The sequence below is a fragment of the Durio zibethinus genome, chromosome 13 (genome assembly GCF_047325235.1).
Source record: "Durio zibethinus cultivar Kanyao isolate XHJ-2024 chromosome 13, ASM4732523v1, whole genome shotgun sequence".
NCBI lineage: Eukaryota > Viridiplantae > Streptophyta > Magnoliopsida > Malvales > Malvaceae > Durio > Durio zibethinus.
The window spans coordinates 25,277,714-25,298,135 of NC_143174.1; the positions used below are offsets into that span (position 1 = coordinate 25,277,714).

Genomic DNA, 20,422 nt, shown 5'->3' on the forward strand with positions numbered 1-20,422 from the left:
GACTGAATGTCCTAAAAAGCATTGCTTTATAGGGCCATCCATCCAGTTCAGTGCTGATTAAGTAGCAGGGATTTGTTGTACAATAAGAAACATTAATTATTGCAATTGATGTGATTTGGTGCAACTTAAAATCTTGTCACTCTGCTTTTTGCTTTGTTGCATGACCTTCAATTGAAAGTGAAATCCCAACAACAAAAAATATTGGAGCCATTTATAGGAATAATTTTTAAAAATTAAATTGATTTAAATAATTATTTTTAAAAAATAATATAAAATAAAATATTATTCTCATATTTAAAAAAAAAATTGCACGATATTATGTGGTTAATGATTTTATTTCAAGACAGTCACAGATATATTCATAATTTAATTATGACATACCTTATTAGTATTCCTTTGAAAATGACATGAAAAATAAAGCATGAAAAACATCACTGACAGCTTTAATATCTGGAATACTAATTGTTTTTATTTGAAAACATTGGGCTCCCCCTATTTGTCCATCAGCCAAAATAGGGTTTCAATCATCCAGATTCTCAACTAATTACAATCATACAAAACGTATATACCATATATATATATATTATTAGTATTATTATTTTTATTTGAAATCTAAATGTAAACAATGGGTTTCAAAAAGCTGAAGAGGAGGAAGGCACGGGCGTTTTGCTTTTGCTTTTTCCCATTCTACAAGGATTTCATTTCTTTTGCTGGCCCTTTTTACAAGTTTTTTTTTTTTTTTGGCCTTTTTCTTTTCTTTTGTTAAGTTTAGGCACTGAAACAGCTGAAAATAACAGCCAACGTGGAAGCATCAATTCCATGGACATGGAAGAATAAACGCATTCCGACATAGATTTGGTTTTGTTTTGTTTAGTATCCCTATACTTTTTACTAGTACAACATTTTAAAATACTATTGCCAAGTCCTTATGCCATGGACACACACATCTCTACAGCCAAAAAGATTTTGTTGGGTTTTCTTTTTCTTTTTTTTTTCTTGGCAGGTAAAAGAAAAGGACCCACTTCCCTAGTGTTTTTGCTTCTCTTTTTAGCTGTTGCTTTCTTTCTTAGTTTCCTTTTTGGTATGGGTGTTCTACTTCTCCACAATCTCACAAGCATGTCACAACAGGGCTTTGTAAATTTTTTTGACCATGATTCGTATGTTCAGATATTTGAATATTGTGAGAGCTGAAAAAGGTATAATTGAGATCAATAAAGAGCTAAGATAATGATCAGATAGACATTGGTGAACATAGTATCAACATTAAGATTTTAGATAGATAGAGAATATATAATTTTTCCTGGTAAAAGATAGAAAGCTTATAAACAGAGCTAGCAGCCTTTCTATGTTAGTTGTTAATATTCTTTGTTTTCAGAGAATGGAATTAAGCCAATATGTCCACTCAATTCAATGGTCTATTATAGACTAATTTTCTTTTTCAATTAATGAGTTTAAAAACATTAAATTTTATAATTTAAAATACATTTAAAACATAAACATGATATAAAAATAATATAAATGTTATATAATTTAAAATTTTAATAATAATTATATATAAATTTAATAAAATTAAAAAATTATATTTTATATTTTTATAATGATTCATAACATATAATTTTTATATAAATATAATATAAATATACAAAATTTTTAATATTTTACAAAATATAAGTATATAAAAAGTTTGGTTCTGCGGTCTAAATATTCTTTGTTATGTTTCGTGCAGCCAACCAGGGTAAGGATGAAAGCTTTACAGGCATATTTCATGTCAGGTTTCACATCCAATAAAAACATACTACTTCTAGAAAATAAATACTGAAACAAACTTAGGTTAATGATGAGCAGATTAGTAGACTGCAGCAAAAACAAACATAGGCAGGGCCAAAAAAGCAAGAAAAAATTACCCACAAACTCAAACGCCAACATCACCCCCTCCATTTTTTGTTCCCCTGCTTTCTTCCTTCATCTATTTATGTTTTGGTGAATAAAACAAACTAGTCGTAGTAATTAGTTGGAAAGAAGAAAAAGAAAAGAAAATTAAAGGTGTATGACAGCAGGGGGCAGTGGAGTCCAGTGAGTACAAAATTTACAGTACTCACGTCCCCCTCAATTTCTGCAGACACAAACACATGAATCACCCACCTGATTATTTCGTATTGGTTTGTTTGTTTGTTTTCTTGTTCCATGGAACAAAAAGGTAAATGGAGAGTCTTTTAGACTTTTACTTTGTTTATTTGTTTATATGTAGATTTTTGTAGGTAATTAAAGTGTTGTTTCTTGGAAAAGGGGGTGTTGTCGAGACTGAGAAAAAGAGAGGGACTCGGTTAAGAACCCCAAGAAAGCAAGCCAGGCAGCAGAGGGCTAAAAAAAGAGAGACAAGTTTTTTCTTTTGGGTTGGCCTTGAAAACCCAAAATCCAAAACCGGATAAAAATGCTGTTCTTTCACTAGCATTACTATTATTGAGTCATAAAAAATGAGTATTTTTCTTCTGTTCTTCTTCTTCTTCTTCCTTTCTTCTGCGACTGTTTCTTTGTCATATGAGCCTCGTAACCATGAAGGTAAATGAACAAACTAAAATCTTTTGTATTCGTTGGCTTGTTTTAAAGTTATGGTATGATTTTTTCTTTTGGGATTTTATTTTATTTTTTATGTTTTATTTCTTGATGGGATTATAGTGGAAGCGTTGATTAGTATAAGGAAAGAATTGAATGATCCACATGGGGTATTAAACAACTGGGATGAAGACTCTGTTGATCCTTGTAGCTGGGCTATGGTCACTTGCTCTTCTGAAAATCTTGTTATTGGCCTGTCAGTTTCTCTTTTTCTTTGCAATAGTTATTTTTTTTTCAGTTTCTCTTTTGAAAATGTTGTTTTTTTCATTTTTATGGGTTTTGTCCAGGGGAGCTCCAAGTCAGTCTTTATCAGGAACTTTGTCTGGAACTATAGGCAATCTCACCAATCTTCGCCAAGTGTAAGAAGACAAAATATTTTGTTTTCGTTTAAAAAGCCTTTTTCTAAGCGAAGTTTAAGTTTCTCAAGATGAATGTTCCGAATTAGCATAATTTCATTTTTCTTTTATATTTGTTTCTTTGATACTGATTTTTTTATTTTTTATTTTTATGTTTTAAATTGCTGTTGTAAATTTGAAGGTTGTTGCAAAACAATAACTTATCTGATAAAATCCCACCTGAGCTTGGGACTCTTCCAAAACTGCAGACCTTGGATCTATCTAACAATCGATTCTCCGGTGCAATTCCAGGGTCATTTGGACAGTTAAATAGTTTGCAATACCTGTAAGTATTTCACTGTAATAGTTCTTTGTTTTCTGTTTGTTTGCTAAGAAAAGTAGAGGAGAAATGGAACCAAATAGTTGTAAAAGACTTTAGTTGACAATACTTTAGGGAGGGGGTCCTAAATTATAGTGGCAATTTTCTTGCACATTTAAATTGTATGGTTTAATATTTGCAAATTCGTTTTGTGATATCTTTGCTTTGTAGCTGTGTATATGACATCTTAGATACTGTGTTGTTTTATCTTGTAATGAGAGTAGGAGGTTGAACAACAATAGCTTGTCTGGGCCTTTTCCTGCATCTTTAGCGAAGATCCCTCAACTTGCTTTCTTGTGAGTGTGAATTTCTTTCCTTTTCAATCTCTTTCTCTATGTTGTTATGTTTTTTCTTTTTATTCCAGAATGCTGCTTCAATTTTCAAAATCTGGTTATTGGTATTTCAGGGATTTGTCTTATAACAATCTCAGTGGACCTGTACCCAAGTTCCCTGCTAGAACTTTCAAGTATGATTTCATTGCTGCAGCCTTCTCTTATCAATTACTATCATCATTTAGTTCTAATATTTCCTTTTGATACATGGATTGTAGTATTGTGGGGAATCCATTGATTTGTACAAGCAGCTCCATTGAAGTTTGCTCTGGATCAGCCAATGCTGTTCCCCTTTCATCTTCCCTGGGTTCATCAAATGGTAAGTCTCTTCAAACAGCCTTGAAACTAACCTTCCTCTCCTTAATTAATAGTTTACATATGTTGCTTTTTGCCTTATGAATCAGGGGAACAAAAATCCAAGAAGTTAGCTATTGCACTTGGAATCAGCATCAGCTTTGCCTCTCTCATACTCCTAATATTTGCACTACTTTGGCACAAAAAGAAACGGAAAAAGCTAACAATTCTACATATTAGTGGTCCGTGATAACAATTAAATAATGTTAAAAAGTTTCTTTTATATATTTGTTTAAAGTGAATTAACATTGTCTTTTTTTTGTTGCAGACAAACAAGAAGAGGGCCTCATAAGCCTAGGTAACCTTAGGAACTTCACTTTCAGGGAACTCCAGGTTGCTACAGACAACTTCAGCACCAAGAACATACTAGGCACTGGAGGTTTTGGCAATGTCTACAAGGGAAAGTTAGGAGATGGTACCCTTGTGGCCGTGAAGCGGCTAAAAGACTTGACAGGGAGTTTTGGGGAGTCACAATTCAGGACTGAGTTGGAGATGATCAGCTTGGCGGTTCACCGTAATCTGCTTCGTTTAATTGGATATTGTGCTACCTCTAATGAGAGACTTCTTGTCTACCCTTACATGTCTAATGGCAGTGTGGCGTCCAGGCTCAGAGGTTGGTATTTGATACTGGCTGTACTTTGCTGAAACATCTTTCATTCAATTCTCATGCTGGACAAGTTTTGCAGATGATTTTTTTACTGTAATTTAGTGTATCTCTGATGCAAATAAATTGAGTTTGGCAGGAAAACCCTTACTAGACTGGAATACAAGGAAGAGGATTGCGATTGGAGCAGCGAGGGGACTTCTGTATCTACATGAGCAATGTGATCCAAAGATAATCCACAGAGATGTGAAGGCAGCTAATATTCTTCTGGATGATTACTGTGAAGCCATTGTTGGTGACTTTGGCCTTGCAAAGCTCCTTGATCATGCTGATTCCCATGTTACTACTGCTGTCCGTGGCACTGTTGGGCACATTGCGCCAGAGTACCTCTCAACTGGCCAGTCTTCGGAGAAAACTGATGTGTTTGGATTTGGCATTCTCTTGATAGAGCTCATAACTGGAATGAGAGCTCTCAAGTTTGGTAAAACAGTTAGTCAGAAAGGAGCAATGCTTGAGTGGGTTAGTTTCCTCCGCAACTATAATAAGCTAAACTCTTACTTTTTATTAATATCAACTAGGTTGCTTTGTTTGATCACTTAAGCCCTTTGTAGGCACCTTAGATGTTGAAAGAAATATGGTATTGATCAAGAGATTTTGATCTAATATGCATTTGACCATAAGACGATTTCACGTAAAAATCTCCTGTTTGGGTTAGCTAGTTTGTTTTCTACATGTCTAGTAATCTTCATATGAGTTTGACCTGCCTGGTGATTGCATCTTATTTTGATGTATGTTGATCTTTAACCTCCATTATTTTCCAGCATTTAGGAATCTGCATGTTCCCATGCCTTCGCAATCTTGAACTACACTGTTGTGGCACAATGTTTATGCCTTTGCAATTTGTTTTGGCAGGTGAAGAAAATTCAGCAAGAAAAGAAAGTGGAAGTATTGGTGGACAGAGAGCTAGGGAGCAACTATGACAGGATTGAAGTGGGCGAGATGCTGCAAGTGGCGTTGCTATGCACTCAATACCTTTCGACCCACCGCCCAAAAATGTCTGAAGTGGTCCGGATGCTTGAAGGTGATGGGCTGGCTGAGAAATGGGCAGCAACGCATAATCAGAGTAATCCCACCATGAACCTATTTCCTAACAACTTCAGTAACAGAAATATGGCCTGCTCTACCACTGGATCAAAACATGATGAAAAAAGTCATGATCAAACGAGCAACATGTTCGGTGCAGGAATCGATGAGGATGATGATGAACATTCTTTGGATTCCTATACTATGGAACTCTCTGGTCCAAGATAAGATCAAAAAAGAATGAGGTGAAGTGAAATATATATAGAGAGAGCATGAATTCTTTATTAAATTCTATACGAGTGGCCTAAGTTTCAAAAAAGAAAAGGAAATAGGTGCAGCCTTATGTTTAAAGACTTTGATATTAAGTTTAATTTTCTGGGATTCTAATGTAAATGTCCCTTTGACTGTTTTATGTTTCTTTTCTGCCAAACGGAAAAATGGGAAACTGCAATGAGCACAGTAAGGGTTGTGTCGGGTTTCAGATGCTCTGCTTTCAAGTGAGACAGAGTCTCAAGCAAAGAATGATTTTGACAGTTTTGACTAAAAAAAGAAAAAGAAATAGGCTTATGTTTTGCAATATTTTTCAGCTGTGAAGTGAAAGGTTATTGTTAAAGGTCTCTGAGCTGTTAAGGGTCATTATCTTGGGATGCTTTTGCAGTCTCACGTGCTTGTTGGCTCTTTCATCCTTTTTGGCTTTCAACCCTTTGAATTTAACCCCATTTCAAGTTTCAACTCCCGCTTTGGCCCCTTCTCTTTTATCTTTGCTGTATCACTTATTTTTGCTTTGCCCTTTGCTGACCAGTTATGGAGAATAACATCTTTAAACTTCCGATTCTTGGTAACCCATGAAATCTTCTAATCCTGTAAATACGATTCTCTTTGTTACGTAGTCATTAGGAAAATCATCTGTTGACCAACGTTTTGTAATGTTTGTCAACACATTTTTGGTGTTCTCACGTGCATGAATGTTGGAATTATTAGATGTTGCGAGTTCAAAGATCACATTTTTGTTTTTCAACCATTGTAAGGATATAAAAAACATCGATCACTGATGCATGTCACATCAAATGCTCTAAAAAACTGTGCATGATGTTTTATAGGAGTTGAACACTTCAATAAGTAAAGTTTATAAAGAAAAAATAACGATCACAGGACACATGATAATGGTAAAATTAAATTTTGCCATGTTTGTCTATTATTTATAATTTTGTCGTAATAAAAATTATTTTATTTTTTTAGTGGAGATAACATTAGTGTAAATGACTTCTGTTTTAAGTGCAAGTTGCATTCTTCAATTACATAAAATGTTTGTTTGGTTTATTTCTAGGTTGCTCATGATCTTTTAGTTCATTAAGCCATCCATTTTGTACCTCTTAACTACTCTTTAACAACAACTATTTAGAAAACTTTGCTAGCTAGCTAGTAAAATCCCAGAAAATTGTTAGATGATGTTAGCCTGCCTATATATAAGATGCAGCTCCCAATGGCCAAGGCGTCCAACCAAACAAAAGAATTTACGCTAGTGATCATTGACATGGAAGAAAGATCAATACCCACTGCCCAATCTCTCCTCTTCTTTGCCTTCACAATCATAAGCTTAACCAGTCAAATCGTTGTATCATTACCTTCCGATACGGGAAGAATGATCATCAATCTCATCCACAGAGACTCTGCTCATTCTCCACACCACAAGAAGAATGAAACTTTCACAACTCGCATACAACGGATTATGGCAACCAGTTCAATTTATTTGAGCGGTTTACGTGCTGACCTTGTTCCTTGCTTAGGCCTGTTTTTACCGAATTTCTCTGTAGGCCAAACACCTCTTCCTCAATTGGCAATAATGGACGCAGCAAGCAGTCTGTGTTCAATGCCTCCCTTGTCTCCGATGCTTCAAACAGTATGGTCCAATATTTAATCCTGGTAAATCCTCCACATTTGTCACATTGCCATGCAATTCTGAGTATTGTATCTATCCCAAACCTCCTTATACTTCGTGCACCTCATCCGATCCATGTAATTACTACCAGACATATGCTGACGGTGTTGATTCGTCTGGAGAGCTTGCGAAAGAGCAACTTATTTTTCCTACATCAAATCACAGTCTGGTTGTTGTGCTGGATGTGATATTTGGAAGCGGTGAACTGATGAAAAAAGTGCAAATCCGCTAATGGGCAGAGTATTTGGACTTGGCTTCCTCAACATATCATTAGCAATATTGCATCGGTGACCTTTGCGAAAGAGCAACTTATTTTTCCTACATCAAATCACAGTTAGGTTGTTGTGCAGGACGTGATATTTGGATGGGGTGACCTGGCAAAAAAGTGCAAACCCTCTAATGAACGGAGTATTTGGACTTGGCTTCCTCAACATATCATTAGCAATATTGCATTGGTGACGTTTTTTATCGTAACTATATAAATAATAAATTATGGATAATAAATTGGTTCTGGGTACTGAAGCTTGGACTGCAGGAGATTCCACACCCTTACAAGTTGTTCTTGAAGGCATTAGTATAGGTGAAAAATGTCTTCGAATAGATCATCCACTCCGGTTCAGTTGCTACTTTTCTAATGAAAGAAGCGTATGATCCAGTTCTCAAGGAATTTCAGAGTTTACTAGATGCATGGTTAACAAAGATTCACGAGACATATATTTGTCTTGTTAGGTACGGCACATTTTGTCATTACTTGAAAAACTGAGCAGCTTACCAACTTTCGGATTTTAAGTCAAAAAAAAAAAAACTATAAATCAAGACCTTGTGGAATTTCTTACTTTGACATTTCACTTTGCTGAAGGAGCTGAATTGCTGCTAGAAGCTGTGCGACCGAGAGATGCTAATAAAAAATATAGCAATCTAACAATAATTGGATTGTTGGCCCAACACAACAATAAGCGACATCAAACAATAATTGAATTGTTGGCCCAACAGAACAATAATGCCGCTTACGACATTTTTTATAAGACTATCTTTCTAAAGAATAGATTGTAAACTCTATAGACAGAACAATAATGTTGCTTACGATTATCATAACAAATAGATCTAAAAATAAATCGTTAGATATTAATTTAAAAAATTATCATTAATATTTTTTGTTTAAGTGTGATTAGTCATATAAAAAATTTATTTTTTCAAAAAATATCCAAGCTTGACTAAGGATTCTTAAAAGAATAGGTTCGAGTTTATTAATCAGAACATGATTCGAGAGTACGATTACGTGTGATGAAGATTATAGCACCCTCACAACACCCATCGAAAAATGTTACTAACTTAATTTCATATTATCCAATAAGCCTTAAAAATTTTATCAAATAATTAATTATTTGAAATTATTCTTAATTCACTTCAATACTTTTGATAGAAAATTAAAAAAAATCTCCTCACCTCAAGAGTATACAATAAAACTATTGTTTTACTTGCAGAGGCTCTATTGTCAGATTATTTAACATTAAAATTTTTTTTATTTAAAAATTTATTGCTTTTGTAAAAAAAAAATTGATACTTTCAACTTTTTCCTAAAAATATATTTTTTTAAACCTTTTTATTTTTTTAAAAAATTGATACTTTCAACTTTTTCCTAAAAATATATTTTTTTAAACCTTTTTATTTTTAAAAAAAATTGATACTTTCAATTTTTTCCTAAAAATTTTTTTTAAACCTTTTTATTTTCAAGAGAAATTGATACTTCAACTTCCCCAAAATACTTTTAGAAAATTTTATTTTAAAAATTTTATTTTTAAGAAAAATTGATACTTTCAATTTTTTAAAAAAAATATATTTTTTTAACAATTTTATTTTCAAGGGAAATTGACACTTCAACTTTTCCCCAAAAACTTATTTTTTATTAAAGAAAATTGATACATTCAACTTTCCTTCAAAAATATTTTTTTAAAATTTTATTTTAAAAAAAAATTGATACTTTTAACTTTTCCTCAAAAATATTTTTTTTGAAAATTTTATTTTAGGAAAATCATTAAAATAAATAAAATAAATTAAAATTAAAATTAAAATTTTTTTAAAAAAATTAAGGAATACCAAATAATTTTAATTTAGAAATAATAATAACAACAACAATAACAACAACAACAATAATAATAATGATAACAATAAAATAAATAAGTAAATAAATAAATAAATAAAACTTAAGGCGACTTGGCTTAACGATTGGGATTCGGTTCGGCTCTAGAAAAAAAATGGCTCGAAAACGAGGTTTGGGAGTGCGCGGCTCGGCTCTGCTCGGCTCCAAGGGTCGGCTGGCACTCAGGTCAGACACGGGTCAAAAACGGGTTGGCGCTTGGGTTGGATTTTGGCAAAACGTGCAGATACTAGGTTTATTAATGCTCAAAACGACGTCGTTTTACGATAGTATAAAAGGCAAATACTTCATTTTTTTGTCAAATGCTTTTCCCTTTTCTCTCTTTTCCCCTCAGTTTTTTCCCCCTCTCTCTCTACCCGCAAAGAACTCTGACAGAATTCGTATCGGTTTTTGGGTTTTATCACTGAAAACTAGGTTTTTCATCGAAAAAGTTACTAAAAACTTGAATCTTGTCAAAAAATTCACCAGAATCTGAATTTTTCAAAAATTTTCCAAAAAAAAAAATCATAAAAAATTCTGAAAAATTCCCATAAATTCTTAAAATTGCTTCTAACTCACCAAAACCCTTTTTGCTTCTATTTTTTCTCTTTCATATACTTTATGTGTGTTCTTTTGGCATCACTTAGGGTCTCTATTTATATGATCAAAAACCAAAGAATCCTTATTCGACTAGAAATTTCAATTTCTGTTAAACTTTACCCTTATCCCCAGCTCAATCTCTACAACCCGATTACAACCTAAATTTAACTTCTTTTTTTTTGTTCATTTTTCCCAGCTTTTTTATTTTTTTATTAACAAACGTAAACCCCCAGAGAAATTGACATATCTACAGCTGTCCCTTTTTGCGCATTTTCTGTGAAATAAAAATTGTGCAAAGACGTATACAACCCAACCAACTTAGCCCATTTTTGTGTTTTTTTTTGTTGAAAAAGTAAACAAAGTTCCTCTAAACAAAGGCTCAATGATAAATGCTCCTCTAAACAGAGGCAACACAACTTTGAAAAATAAAATGCTCCTCTAAACAGAAGCTCAACGACTTTTTGAAAAAATAAATAAAGTTCATCTAAACAGAGGCTCAACGACTTTTGAAAAATAAATAAAAGCTCATCTAATCAGAGGCTCAATGACTTTTGAAAAATAAATAAAGCTCCTCTAAACAGAAGCTCAATGACTTTTGAAAAATAAATTGCTCATCTACATAGAGGCTCAACGACTTTGGAGAAAATAAACAAAGCTCCTCTAAACAGAAGCTTAACAACTTTTGAACAATAAATAAAAGCTCCTCTAATCAGAGGCTTAACGACTTTTGAAAAATAAATAAAAGTTTCTCTAATCAGAGACTCAACAACTTTTAAAAAATAAATAAAAACTCTTCTAATAAGAGGTTCAACGACTTTTGAAAAATAAACAAAGCTTCTCTAAACAGAGGCTCAATGACTTTGGAAAAATAAAAAAGCTTCTTAACAATCATGTCTAGAGGAGTCAAAAATCATGTTTGAAGGAATTTCAAGAGATTATGCCTAAGGGTCTTACAAATCGATCCTGATACTGAGAGATATATTTTTTTTAAAAGATTAAAATCTTACCTCACAATTTTTTTTCTCAAATTTGAAACTTTTATATAAAAAAATCTTCATATCTGTCTTCTCTATGTGGGATCCTGGAATACCTTTGCTTTTTGAATTTATGCACTATACTTTCTTAAATGCAGTATATGCTATGCAAAAGGCAATGCATGCGAAATTCAATGCATGTTATGCAAATGCTGGCTAATTAATTCAAATTTAGTTGTGGTACTCAAGTTTTTCAAGCTCTTTTCTTAGGCCTCAAACCCGTTATTCTTTAAAGACCAAGTCAATGTACCTCTCAATCATCTCTTTCATTTAATTATCACATTCTTTTTGTAAAAAATTCCTTTCCAAATTCAAGGTCCTTATCAGGAACTGAACATCTTAAATTTGCCTTTATCACTTTTGACTTCTCCAATGTAATGTAGAAATCTTTCATGCTATCATTCATTTATCAATCATTATTTTAATCTCAAAAAGTAAGAATGCATTCACACATTTCTTTCATTGCAAGGTATTAAGGAAAAAAGAATATGAATTGTTAGGAAATAGTCAACAGAAGCGACACACAAAAAATGAAGTAGAATGTCTTTTATTAGCAAAAAATACTGGCAAATTTTGGTCAATAAAGAATTACAAAGGTAAGTATAAGAAGACAATGCCCAAAAATGAACAATCGAATAATCATGATAACACACCTCGAGGTCTTTTTTTGAAAAACTCAACCATCCAATGCACTTAACAGCTTAGAGCTCCTCAGAATTTGTAGCCTCCATGCTAATGAATTTTTAGATTTGATGTTGTATTCTCCTTATTTAAGCTGTTTTTTCAGGTTTTCAACTTAGATAAACCTCATAGGACTCAAATCATCCTTTTGGGGTTTTCGCCTTGAGTCTTCCATTTTCATTTTTTTTCTTTATTTTTCATTTTTTTATTTTTATTTTTTTTTTCAAGCATAATATTTCTTCACAGCATTAAAATTTATAAGATGGGGTAAATCACTTTCATTCATCTCAGGTAGTATCAATGCTCCACTCGAGAAAGCCCATTTTACCATATATGACGATTTCCAATTCAGAGTCTATTTTTTTCTATTATCATGTTGACTTAGGAGAATTTTTTTCAAAATCAACTCGCCTTCTCGAAAACAATGAGGTCAAACTTTTTTATTGTGAGCCATCATTATTTTTTTTTTGATATAGATCAATCTCTTTTTTTTTATATAAAATTTAACTGTTTATAGTGTTCTTGAATCCATTCAGCCTCTTTCAGTCTAACTTCTTTTAGAATCTTTAGGGATAAGATCTCCACTTTTACTGGCAATACAACTTCTATCTCATAAATAAAAAAAAATAGAGTTACCCTAGTAGAGGTGCACATTGACATTCGATATGTATGTAGTGCAAATGGTAATTTTTCATACGAATCTTTATAGGTCTCAGCCATCTTCTCAAGAATTTTTTTTATATTCTTGTTAGCTACCTCGACTGTCCTATTCATTTTTGAAACGTATGGCACCGAATTATGATGCTTGATATTGTATTGGGCACATATTTCTTATATCATCTAGCTATTCATATTCTTAACATTGTTCAAAATGATTCTCTCTAAAAGTTTATATCTGTAAATAATCTTTCTTTTTATGAACTTACAAATCATAGATTGTGTTACATTTACAAATGATGCTATCTCTACCCATTTCGTGAAGTAATCTATCATCACAAAAATAAACATATACCCATTAGAAGCCTTTGGGGTAATAGGACCAATGGCATCTATGCTCCATATAAAAAATAGCCAATGTGGTGCCAGAACATGTAAAACAGATGACGAAGCATTGATCTTATCAGCATATATCTAGCATTTTTTGAGTGTAATCAATGCAATCACTCTCTATTGTCAACCAATAATACCCTACTCTTATAATCTGTATTGCCATCTTATGTCCATTGGCATGTGCCCTACATATTACATCATGCACCTCTTCAATGATTTTTTTTACCTCTGTCTTATTTACGCATCTCAGCAATACTTGATCATGGCTCCTTTTATACAAAACTTTCACATCTAAAAAAAAAACTCATAGCTAATCTTCGGATGTTTTATCATTTTTCGTTACTTGGATTGGGTATTGTTGGTTCTTAATGATTTGTAATATATCATAAAACCAGGGCTTCCCATCATCTTTTTCTTCTACATTGGAGCAATGAGCTGACATATCTTTGACATCTAACTTAATAGGTTGAATGTCAGTATTATCGCTAATTCGGATCATTACAGTCAAAGTAGCCAAGGCATCGATAATTAGATTCTCCTCTCGAGGTAAATGATCAAACTAGATATCTTTAAATTACTTTATCAACTCTAAAATATACTTATGATATATAACGAATTTTGAATCTCTCGTCTTTCATTCTTTTTTTAATTGATATATAACCAGAGCTGAATCCCTTAACACTTTTAATACTTTAATTTTTCTATCTATAGCAACTTGTAAACCCATAACATATGCCTTATATTCAGTGATGTTATTTATGCAATTAAAATTTAACCTCACTATTATAAGGTAGTATTATTTTTCTGGAGAAATCAAAATTGTCTCAATTTTATGTCCCAAAACATTGGCAGCTCCATCAAAATATATCTTCCAACACTTTTCTTCATGCTCTCTCTTATCTAATTGGGAAACAGTCATCAGATCTTCATAAAAAAACTCTAATCTTATTGGTTCATATTCTTCAATAGCACGATCCATAAGAAACTCAGCTATATCATTCTCTTTTATTGCCTTTTGGCTTATATATATGATATCATATTTCGAGAGCATTACTTGTCACCTAGCAATTCTTTCAGACAAAGAAAGCTTCTTGAAGATGTATTTAATTGGATCCAGTTTTGCTATAAGTCAAGTGGTGTGATAGAGCATGTATTGTTTGAGTCTTTTGGCAGTCCAAGCTAATGCATAACATATTTTTTTCAAAAGAGAATACTTGGACTCATATTCATTGAATTTTTTACTCAAATAATAAATAGCTCTCTCTTTTCGATCATATTCATATTGCTGCCCTAACACATCTCATTGAATTCTCGCACACTGTCAGGTATAAAATTAAAGGTTTTCCAAAAACATGTGGCACCAATACTAGAATATTTGATAAGTATTGCTAAATTTTATTAAAAGCCACTTGACATTCCTCGTTTCATTCTCCAGGGTTATTCTTATGGAGAAGCTTAAAAATGGGATCACATTTATGAGTAAGCTGAGATATGAACCATAAAATGTAGTTTAACCTTCATAAAAAACCTTGAACTTCTTTTGATATACTCAGAAGTGACCTACTTTGAATGGCCTGTATTTTATTCGGATCGACTTTAATCCCTCTTTCACTGACCACAAAACCTAGTAACTTTCATGACTTTGTCCCGAATGTGCACTTGGCTGGGTTCAATTTGAGTTGAAATTTTTTTAACCTCTCAAATAACTTTTTGAGGTTGGTGACATGATCTTCATTTTCACAAGATTTTACAATTATATCATCTATATATACCTCAATCTCTTTGTGCATCATGTCATGAAAGAGTGTCACCATAGTTCTTTGGTATGTTACCCCAGCATTTTTTAACCCAAAAGGCATAATTTTATAGCAAAAAATCTCTTATATGGTTACGAAAGTGGTCTTTTTCATATCATCTATAGGATTTTTATCTAATTATACCTTGAGAACCCTTCTATGAAAAAAAATATTAAATGCTTAGTTGTGTTATTTATCAGTGTGTCGATATGAGATAAAAAAAATTATCCTTTGGGCTAGCCCTATTCAAATCACGATAGTCTACATATATTTGTACCATTTTATTTTTCTTAAAAACCGGTGCTATATTGGTTACCCACTTTGGATATTTAGCTACTTATAAGAAACCTACATCAAATTACTTCTTCACCTCTTCTTTGATCTTTAATAACATTTCAAGCTTTATTCACCTCAGTTTTTGTTGGATTGGTTTACATTCTTGTTTTAGGGGCAGTCTGTGCTCCACTATCTTCGTACTCAGCCTTAACATATCCTAGTAAAATCAAGCAAATATATCTATGAATTCTTGAAGTAGATCTTTCAAATGTTGTCTATCTCTCGATAAAAGTGCAGTGCCAATTCTGACTTTTTTCTTATTTTCTTCATCTCTTAGATTCATCCAATCAGTTATCTCCTGATGAGGCTTAATTGGCTTACTTTCTTTTTCAATCAATCTCATTAGGTTTGGAGGTATAACATACTCTTCAGAATCATCTTCATTATCAAGTTCATCAGTATTAATTGAATTCTCAAAACTAACCTCTTGATTGTTATCATAATTATATTATTATTCATTTAAAGATTTGAAATTGAATGAAATGAGATATGTTGGCAAGATATATTTGAAAAAAAGGAAAAATGGCGATAAAGAATGCACAAAAAGAAATGAATGAAAATGGATCCTTTCTAATCTTTATTAAAATAATAAAAGATAAATGATCAAAATAAAAAAGATCACCTTAATGCCTTGGGCAATAGCTATTAGGATGTATAATTACATTGAATTAGTCTCAAGGATAAAAGGTATTTTAATGAAACTCTAATTGTTCAGCTCATAATTTATCGGACAAAGATGAACCTACCCTTTTTGTCCAAGCCTCGCTTCATCTTTAATAGCATGGATGGTTAACTAGGTGAAAGCCTCTTTTATACTTTCTTCTACATTTGAGTACATGAATCTTTCAGGCTTGAAAGTCTTATACAAGTATGGGATGATCATTATTCATGTTGTTTTACCTACTGGTTTTCTTTTGATCTTTCATTATTTTGTTTCATAGCCCAAGCCTAGCTTTTCACTGTTGTCCACCACTGTTGGGGGCTCTCTTATTCCCTGTAAGTTTTTATCCAACCCTACTCTTGGATAATAACCCTTATTGATGACTTGACACATCACTATATTTGAAAAAAATTAACTTTTAGGTCCTTCAGCCATAGAGTTGACTAACTCAAAAGATTGATAAAAGCATTCCACCACTTCTTCAATAGTTTTCACATATAAGGCATTCAATAGTTGGGTCACTAGCATGTCTTTCTCCTCAAATGTCACTACTAATTGACCTTTTACATTAAACTCGATCTTTTGGTATAGAGTAAAGGGCACAACACTTGCCATATGAATCTATGGCTTTTCTAGCAGATAGCTGTAAGATAAAGAGATATCCATCATTTGAAACTTCACATTAAAAGTGCACGACCTAATTTACAAAAGCATCTCAATATCTTCTAAGGTTTTTCTTCTGGTCCCATCAAAAACTCGTAATACCATTTGACTGTCCTTCATATAAGAGTAGTCGATATGTAGCTTTGTCAAAGTAGACATAGGCATGACATTGATAGTGGAGTCATTATCAATAAGGACCTTGGCTATGATATGGCTCTTACATTTGATCGTGATATACAGAGCCTTGGCACTTTCTCTTTCCTTTGGGAGAATTTCATCATCATTGAATGATATATAATTTGGCATGACTAGGTTTTCGGTTAAATGATTCACATATTCAATAGACACATTATGTGTCACATATGCTTGGTTTAACACCTTCAATAGAGTATTTTGGTGTGGTTTTAGGTTTAACAGTAATGATAATAATGAGATTCATGTTGGCATTTTGTTCAACTGTTCAACTGTTCAACAACTGAATATTCACTATGTTTTACCAGCTTTAAAAATTCACAAGCCTCTTTTTCTGACATCGATTTCAAACGATCCTTTTTAGGTTTCACTTCAGGGTTATTTCACTCTTCACCTACCTTAGCCTTTCTTTTTTCTAACCTTTTCTAACATTTTTAGAGTGCAACATCTTCTACTTTGAGTGATGCCCATTATATCAATTATATTAGAGGTGTCAGTCTTAAAAATATTCTTCTTTTGCTCCAAACTATTATATCATAGTTATATTTCTAGGGTACAACTTTATCATCTTTATATGAGAATGGAGTTGAAACTTTAAAAATTACCTACCTGAGAATGAGTTTGTTTATGACTGACTTTGGCTTAGTCTCACAGTGAATTATTACCAGCTTTGGAAATAATTTTGCAAGCTTATCAGTCATGGATACTTTAACACTATTTTAGTCTTCTCTTTTTTCATAGACTTCTTTTTGGTATGAATCTAAAAGCTTTTGTACCTCTTGGCAAATTTGCTCACAAGTTTCGATAGAATGACCAATTACCCCACTATGATATTTATAACTAATGCTTGCTATATATGCTGATAACTGTGTGAACTCACTGATTGTATCATATCAATTTTTCATAAAAGCATCAAATAGCTGACTAAGAGGTGTCTTAATATCTATCATTTTTTTCTTCAAATGACGCTCTTGTTTCTCACTCAGAGCATTCATATTGTGATTAGATAAATGATTGCCACTAATGTTTAGTATAGTTACTCCTCTTATATTAAAGTTAATCATCCTATCCTTGATCAATTATTGCACTTTATGTTTCAAGACGATATAATTTTCAGTGGAATGACTAGCAATCTCATAGTGATAGTCACAATAAGCTGTAGGATCATACCACTTAGGATAAAACGACTTAAATGGCTCTAATTTGTTAGGAGCAATCAGAAGACTGTTGTAAAGCTCACGATATAACTTTGTATAGGTCATGAGAATTGGGTTAAACATAAGGTTTTCACGAGTAGTTTGTTGCTCCTATGATCCATTTATTGGGCTAGCTGGATGGGTCTGAGGTCTTGAAGAGGTTGAGTGTTAGGACTGTATGTGGTATTTTGAAGCCTGAAAGAGAGTTGATATGTTTGAGGGTAAGATGACTGTGAGATTGGTTGGCATGGGTAAGGGGAAATATTATTTACAACATGATAATATGAAGGATATCCTTGTGGTGGGTAGGGTTGATAACCCTTGAATTGTTACCTATCAAACACACAGCTTGAGCTTCAGTCTCCTTCTTTTTTGAGGCTTTTTTACTTAATGCTTCCCCTCATTCTATCTTGTCATTCTTGATGGCACTCTCAATAATTTCTTCTAAAATCATCATATCGATAAAATTCTTGGTTACATTTCCTATCATTTTTTTATAATAGAAAGATTTTAGAGTACTGATGAACAGCACTATAGTTTTCTTTTCAATTAGAGGAGGTTGGACTTGAAAAGCTACATCTGTCCTTCTCTGGGCGTATTCCTTAAAAGACTCATTTACCTTTTTCTCCATGTTCTATAAAAATAAACTATCAGGAGCCAAATCCATGATATGTCGATATTGATTAATGAAATCATGGGTCATATCGCTTTAAGAATGGATGCGAGTTCTATCCAGCTGGATATACCACCTAGCAACAAAGCTTGTAAGGTTATCTTGAAAAACATGCATTAATAATTTTTTATTATGAGCATAGGCTGTCATCTTCCTACAATACATGATGATATGAGTCTTCGGGTACTTCGTTCCATCATATTTCTTAAATTTTGATACTTTGAACTTTGGTGAAATGACTACATCTAGGACTAAGCAAAGTCTAGCAACGTCGATAGAACCATAAAACCCAATTTCTTCTACAACCTGTAGCCTTTGTTCAAGCATACTAATCTTTAAATCTTTTTGAGACTCCACCACATTTACCTTTTCTTTCTCTTTCTCTTTCAAGTCATCATGATCAGGAACTTGGATCGATTCTACTATTTTTTCAGTAAAGATAGGATTCACATAGCTATGATAATACCCTAGGTTTGAAGTTGATGGTATTTCATGATATACAGGATATGTGAATTACTGTGGCGGTATATCTTGTATGAACTGGGCTTGTTGTGGATCAAAACCTAAAGGATATAGAGGGTCGACCACTTCTTGTGATGGAGGGCCCTGTTGGCTTATGTTTTTTTTAATCCATTTTCTTTTATTTAACTTGTTGAGAGCATCCAAAATCCTATTCAACTCATTCTCAATCTTTTCATGTGCTTTTTCCAATTTCTTAAATCGATGAGAGTTTTTTTACTTCATTTGTCTAGCTCTGACTTTTATGTTATATCGATGGGTGGAGTTTTTACTGGATGGAGTTATCCTTGAACCTTGAATACCATATCTTAGAATTAGCAAGTTTATACAACTATCTCATGGTTATGTTGTTGAATGTAATGAATGAAAATACATGCATGAAGAGAACATTTACCTTAAGATAGTGTTCAACCAAAAGATTTCATTTATTCCAAAAGACTTTTGTTTACATAAAATTTATCATCCTAGAGTTATAACCATAAAATTGTTTGATCTACTTATATTGATATCTGGCTTTCTCGATGAAGTTTAAAAGATACTGTCCATGTTTTCCTACTGGGGCCACCATTTGTTTCAATACCTTTGCCTCTTCTACCATCTCTTTTACCTTACATATCCCTTTAAAAATTTGATTTGTTAAGTGTTCAATGTACTTCTGTCTTCCTAGGTTTTCCATTTTACCATACCAAATTTGGTATGATAACTCTCTATGCTCTCTCACTAATATAGCAATATAGTCTTCTTGGTCATTCAACCTTTATCTCAACCTGCTTAAGTAGTTGTTCAACATGTTATTTTTTGTCTGTACTTGGGTATTTTCTTCCTCTAATTCAGTATATTCTTCCTTCAATCATTTATTTTCATCTGTCAGCTCAGCGACTGTTATCTCTTTGGCTTTTACCCTCACACATAACCTTTTATGTTCTTGGTGTAGCTCCACTAAGTGTTTAACAGCTGTATCACATTATCTAGTGATCCTACAAACTTTGGCATCTTATTTTTTAGCTTTATCTTTCCACTGATCTTTCTCTTCTTCAAGCTTTTGAATCTCTTGCTTTAGCTTATCTTTTTCGAACTCGAATTCTTTTGTTGCAAGCTCCAATTTTGATGGTATCTTTTCAAGCTTTTCTCTTATTGGCGGTTGAAAGCTTTCATAAGTGAATATCATTTTCTGTCTTCGTCTTGCTCTTCAAACCAAGTACCCCTGAGTGACCTTATTAGTGAATGGTCTATGACTCACTTTAC

The 20,422-nt window shown here is 32.8% G+C and overlaps 1 protein-coding gene and 1 pseudogene across 3 annotated transcripts; both read left to right on the top strand.

Moving 5' to 3' along the window:
* The first annotated feature begins 1,710 nt into the window (after positions 1-1,710).
* Positions 1,711-6,112, top strand: LOC111303389 (protein CLAVATA3 INSENSITIVE RECEPTOR KINASE 2-like). 3 transcript variants are annotated; one of them, XM_022899620.2, is made up of 12 exons: positions 1,818-2,197; positions 2,287-2,559; positions 2,677-2,809; positions 2,901-2,972; positions 3,151-3,294; positions 3,552-3,623; positions 3,734-3,793; positions 3,878-3,978; positions 4,064-4,195; positions 4,282-4,626; positions 4,757-5,136; positions 5,530-6,112. In XM_022899620.2, exons 2-12 carry the CDS (start codon positions 2,475-2,477, stop codon positions 5,926-5,928), a joined length of 1,923 nt encoding a protein of 640 aa, XP_022755355.1. In that variant the 5' UTR covers positions 1,818-2,197; positions 2,287-2,474; the 3' UTR covers positions 5,929-6,112. The 3 variants fall into 3 exon arrangements, with proteins under 3 accessions (XP_089598430.1, XP_022755355.1, XP_089598431.1); XM_089742304.1 differs by having other exon boundaries at positions 1,711-2,559; XM_089742305.1 differs by lacking the exons at positions 1,818-2,197; positions 2,677-2,809 and having other exon boundaries at positions 2,356-2,559; positions 3,218-3,294.
* A 1,071-nt stretch (positions 6,113-7,183) lies between these two features.
* LOC149515474 (uncharacterized) lies at positions 7,184-8,692 on the top strand (annotated as a pseudogene).
* Positions 8,693-20,422: the final 11,730 nt, after the last annotated feature.

Bases quoted from the DNA above. Each gene is read 5' to 3' on its own strand.
- LOC111303389 (XM_089742304.1), top strand. From the start codon at position 2,475: ATGAGTATTTTTCTTCTGTTCTTCTTCTTCTTCTTCCTTTCTTCTGCG. The intron at 2,810-2,900 runs GTCAGTTTCTCT...GGTTTTGTCCAG, and splicing joins GAAAATCTTGTTATTGGCCT to GGGAGCTCCAAGTCAGTCTT. The intron at 3,794-3,877 runs GTATGATTTCAT...CATGGATTGTAG, and splicing joins TTCCCTGCTAGAACTTTCAA to TATTGTGGGGAATCCATTGA.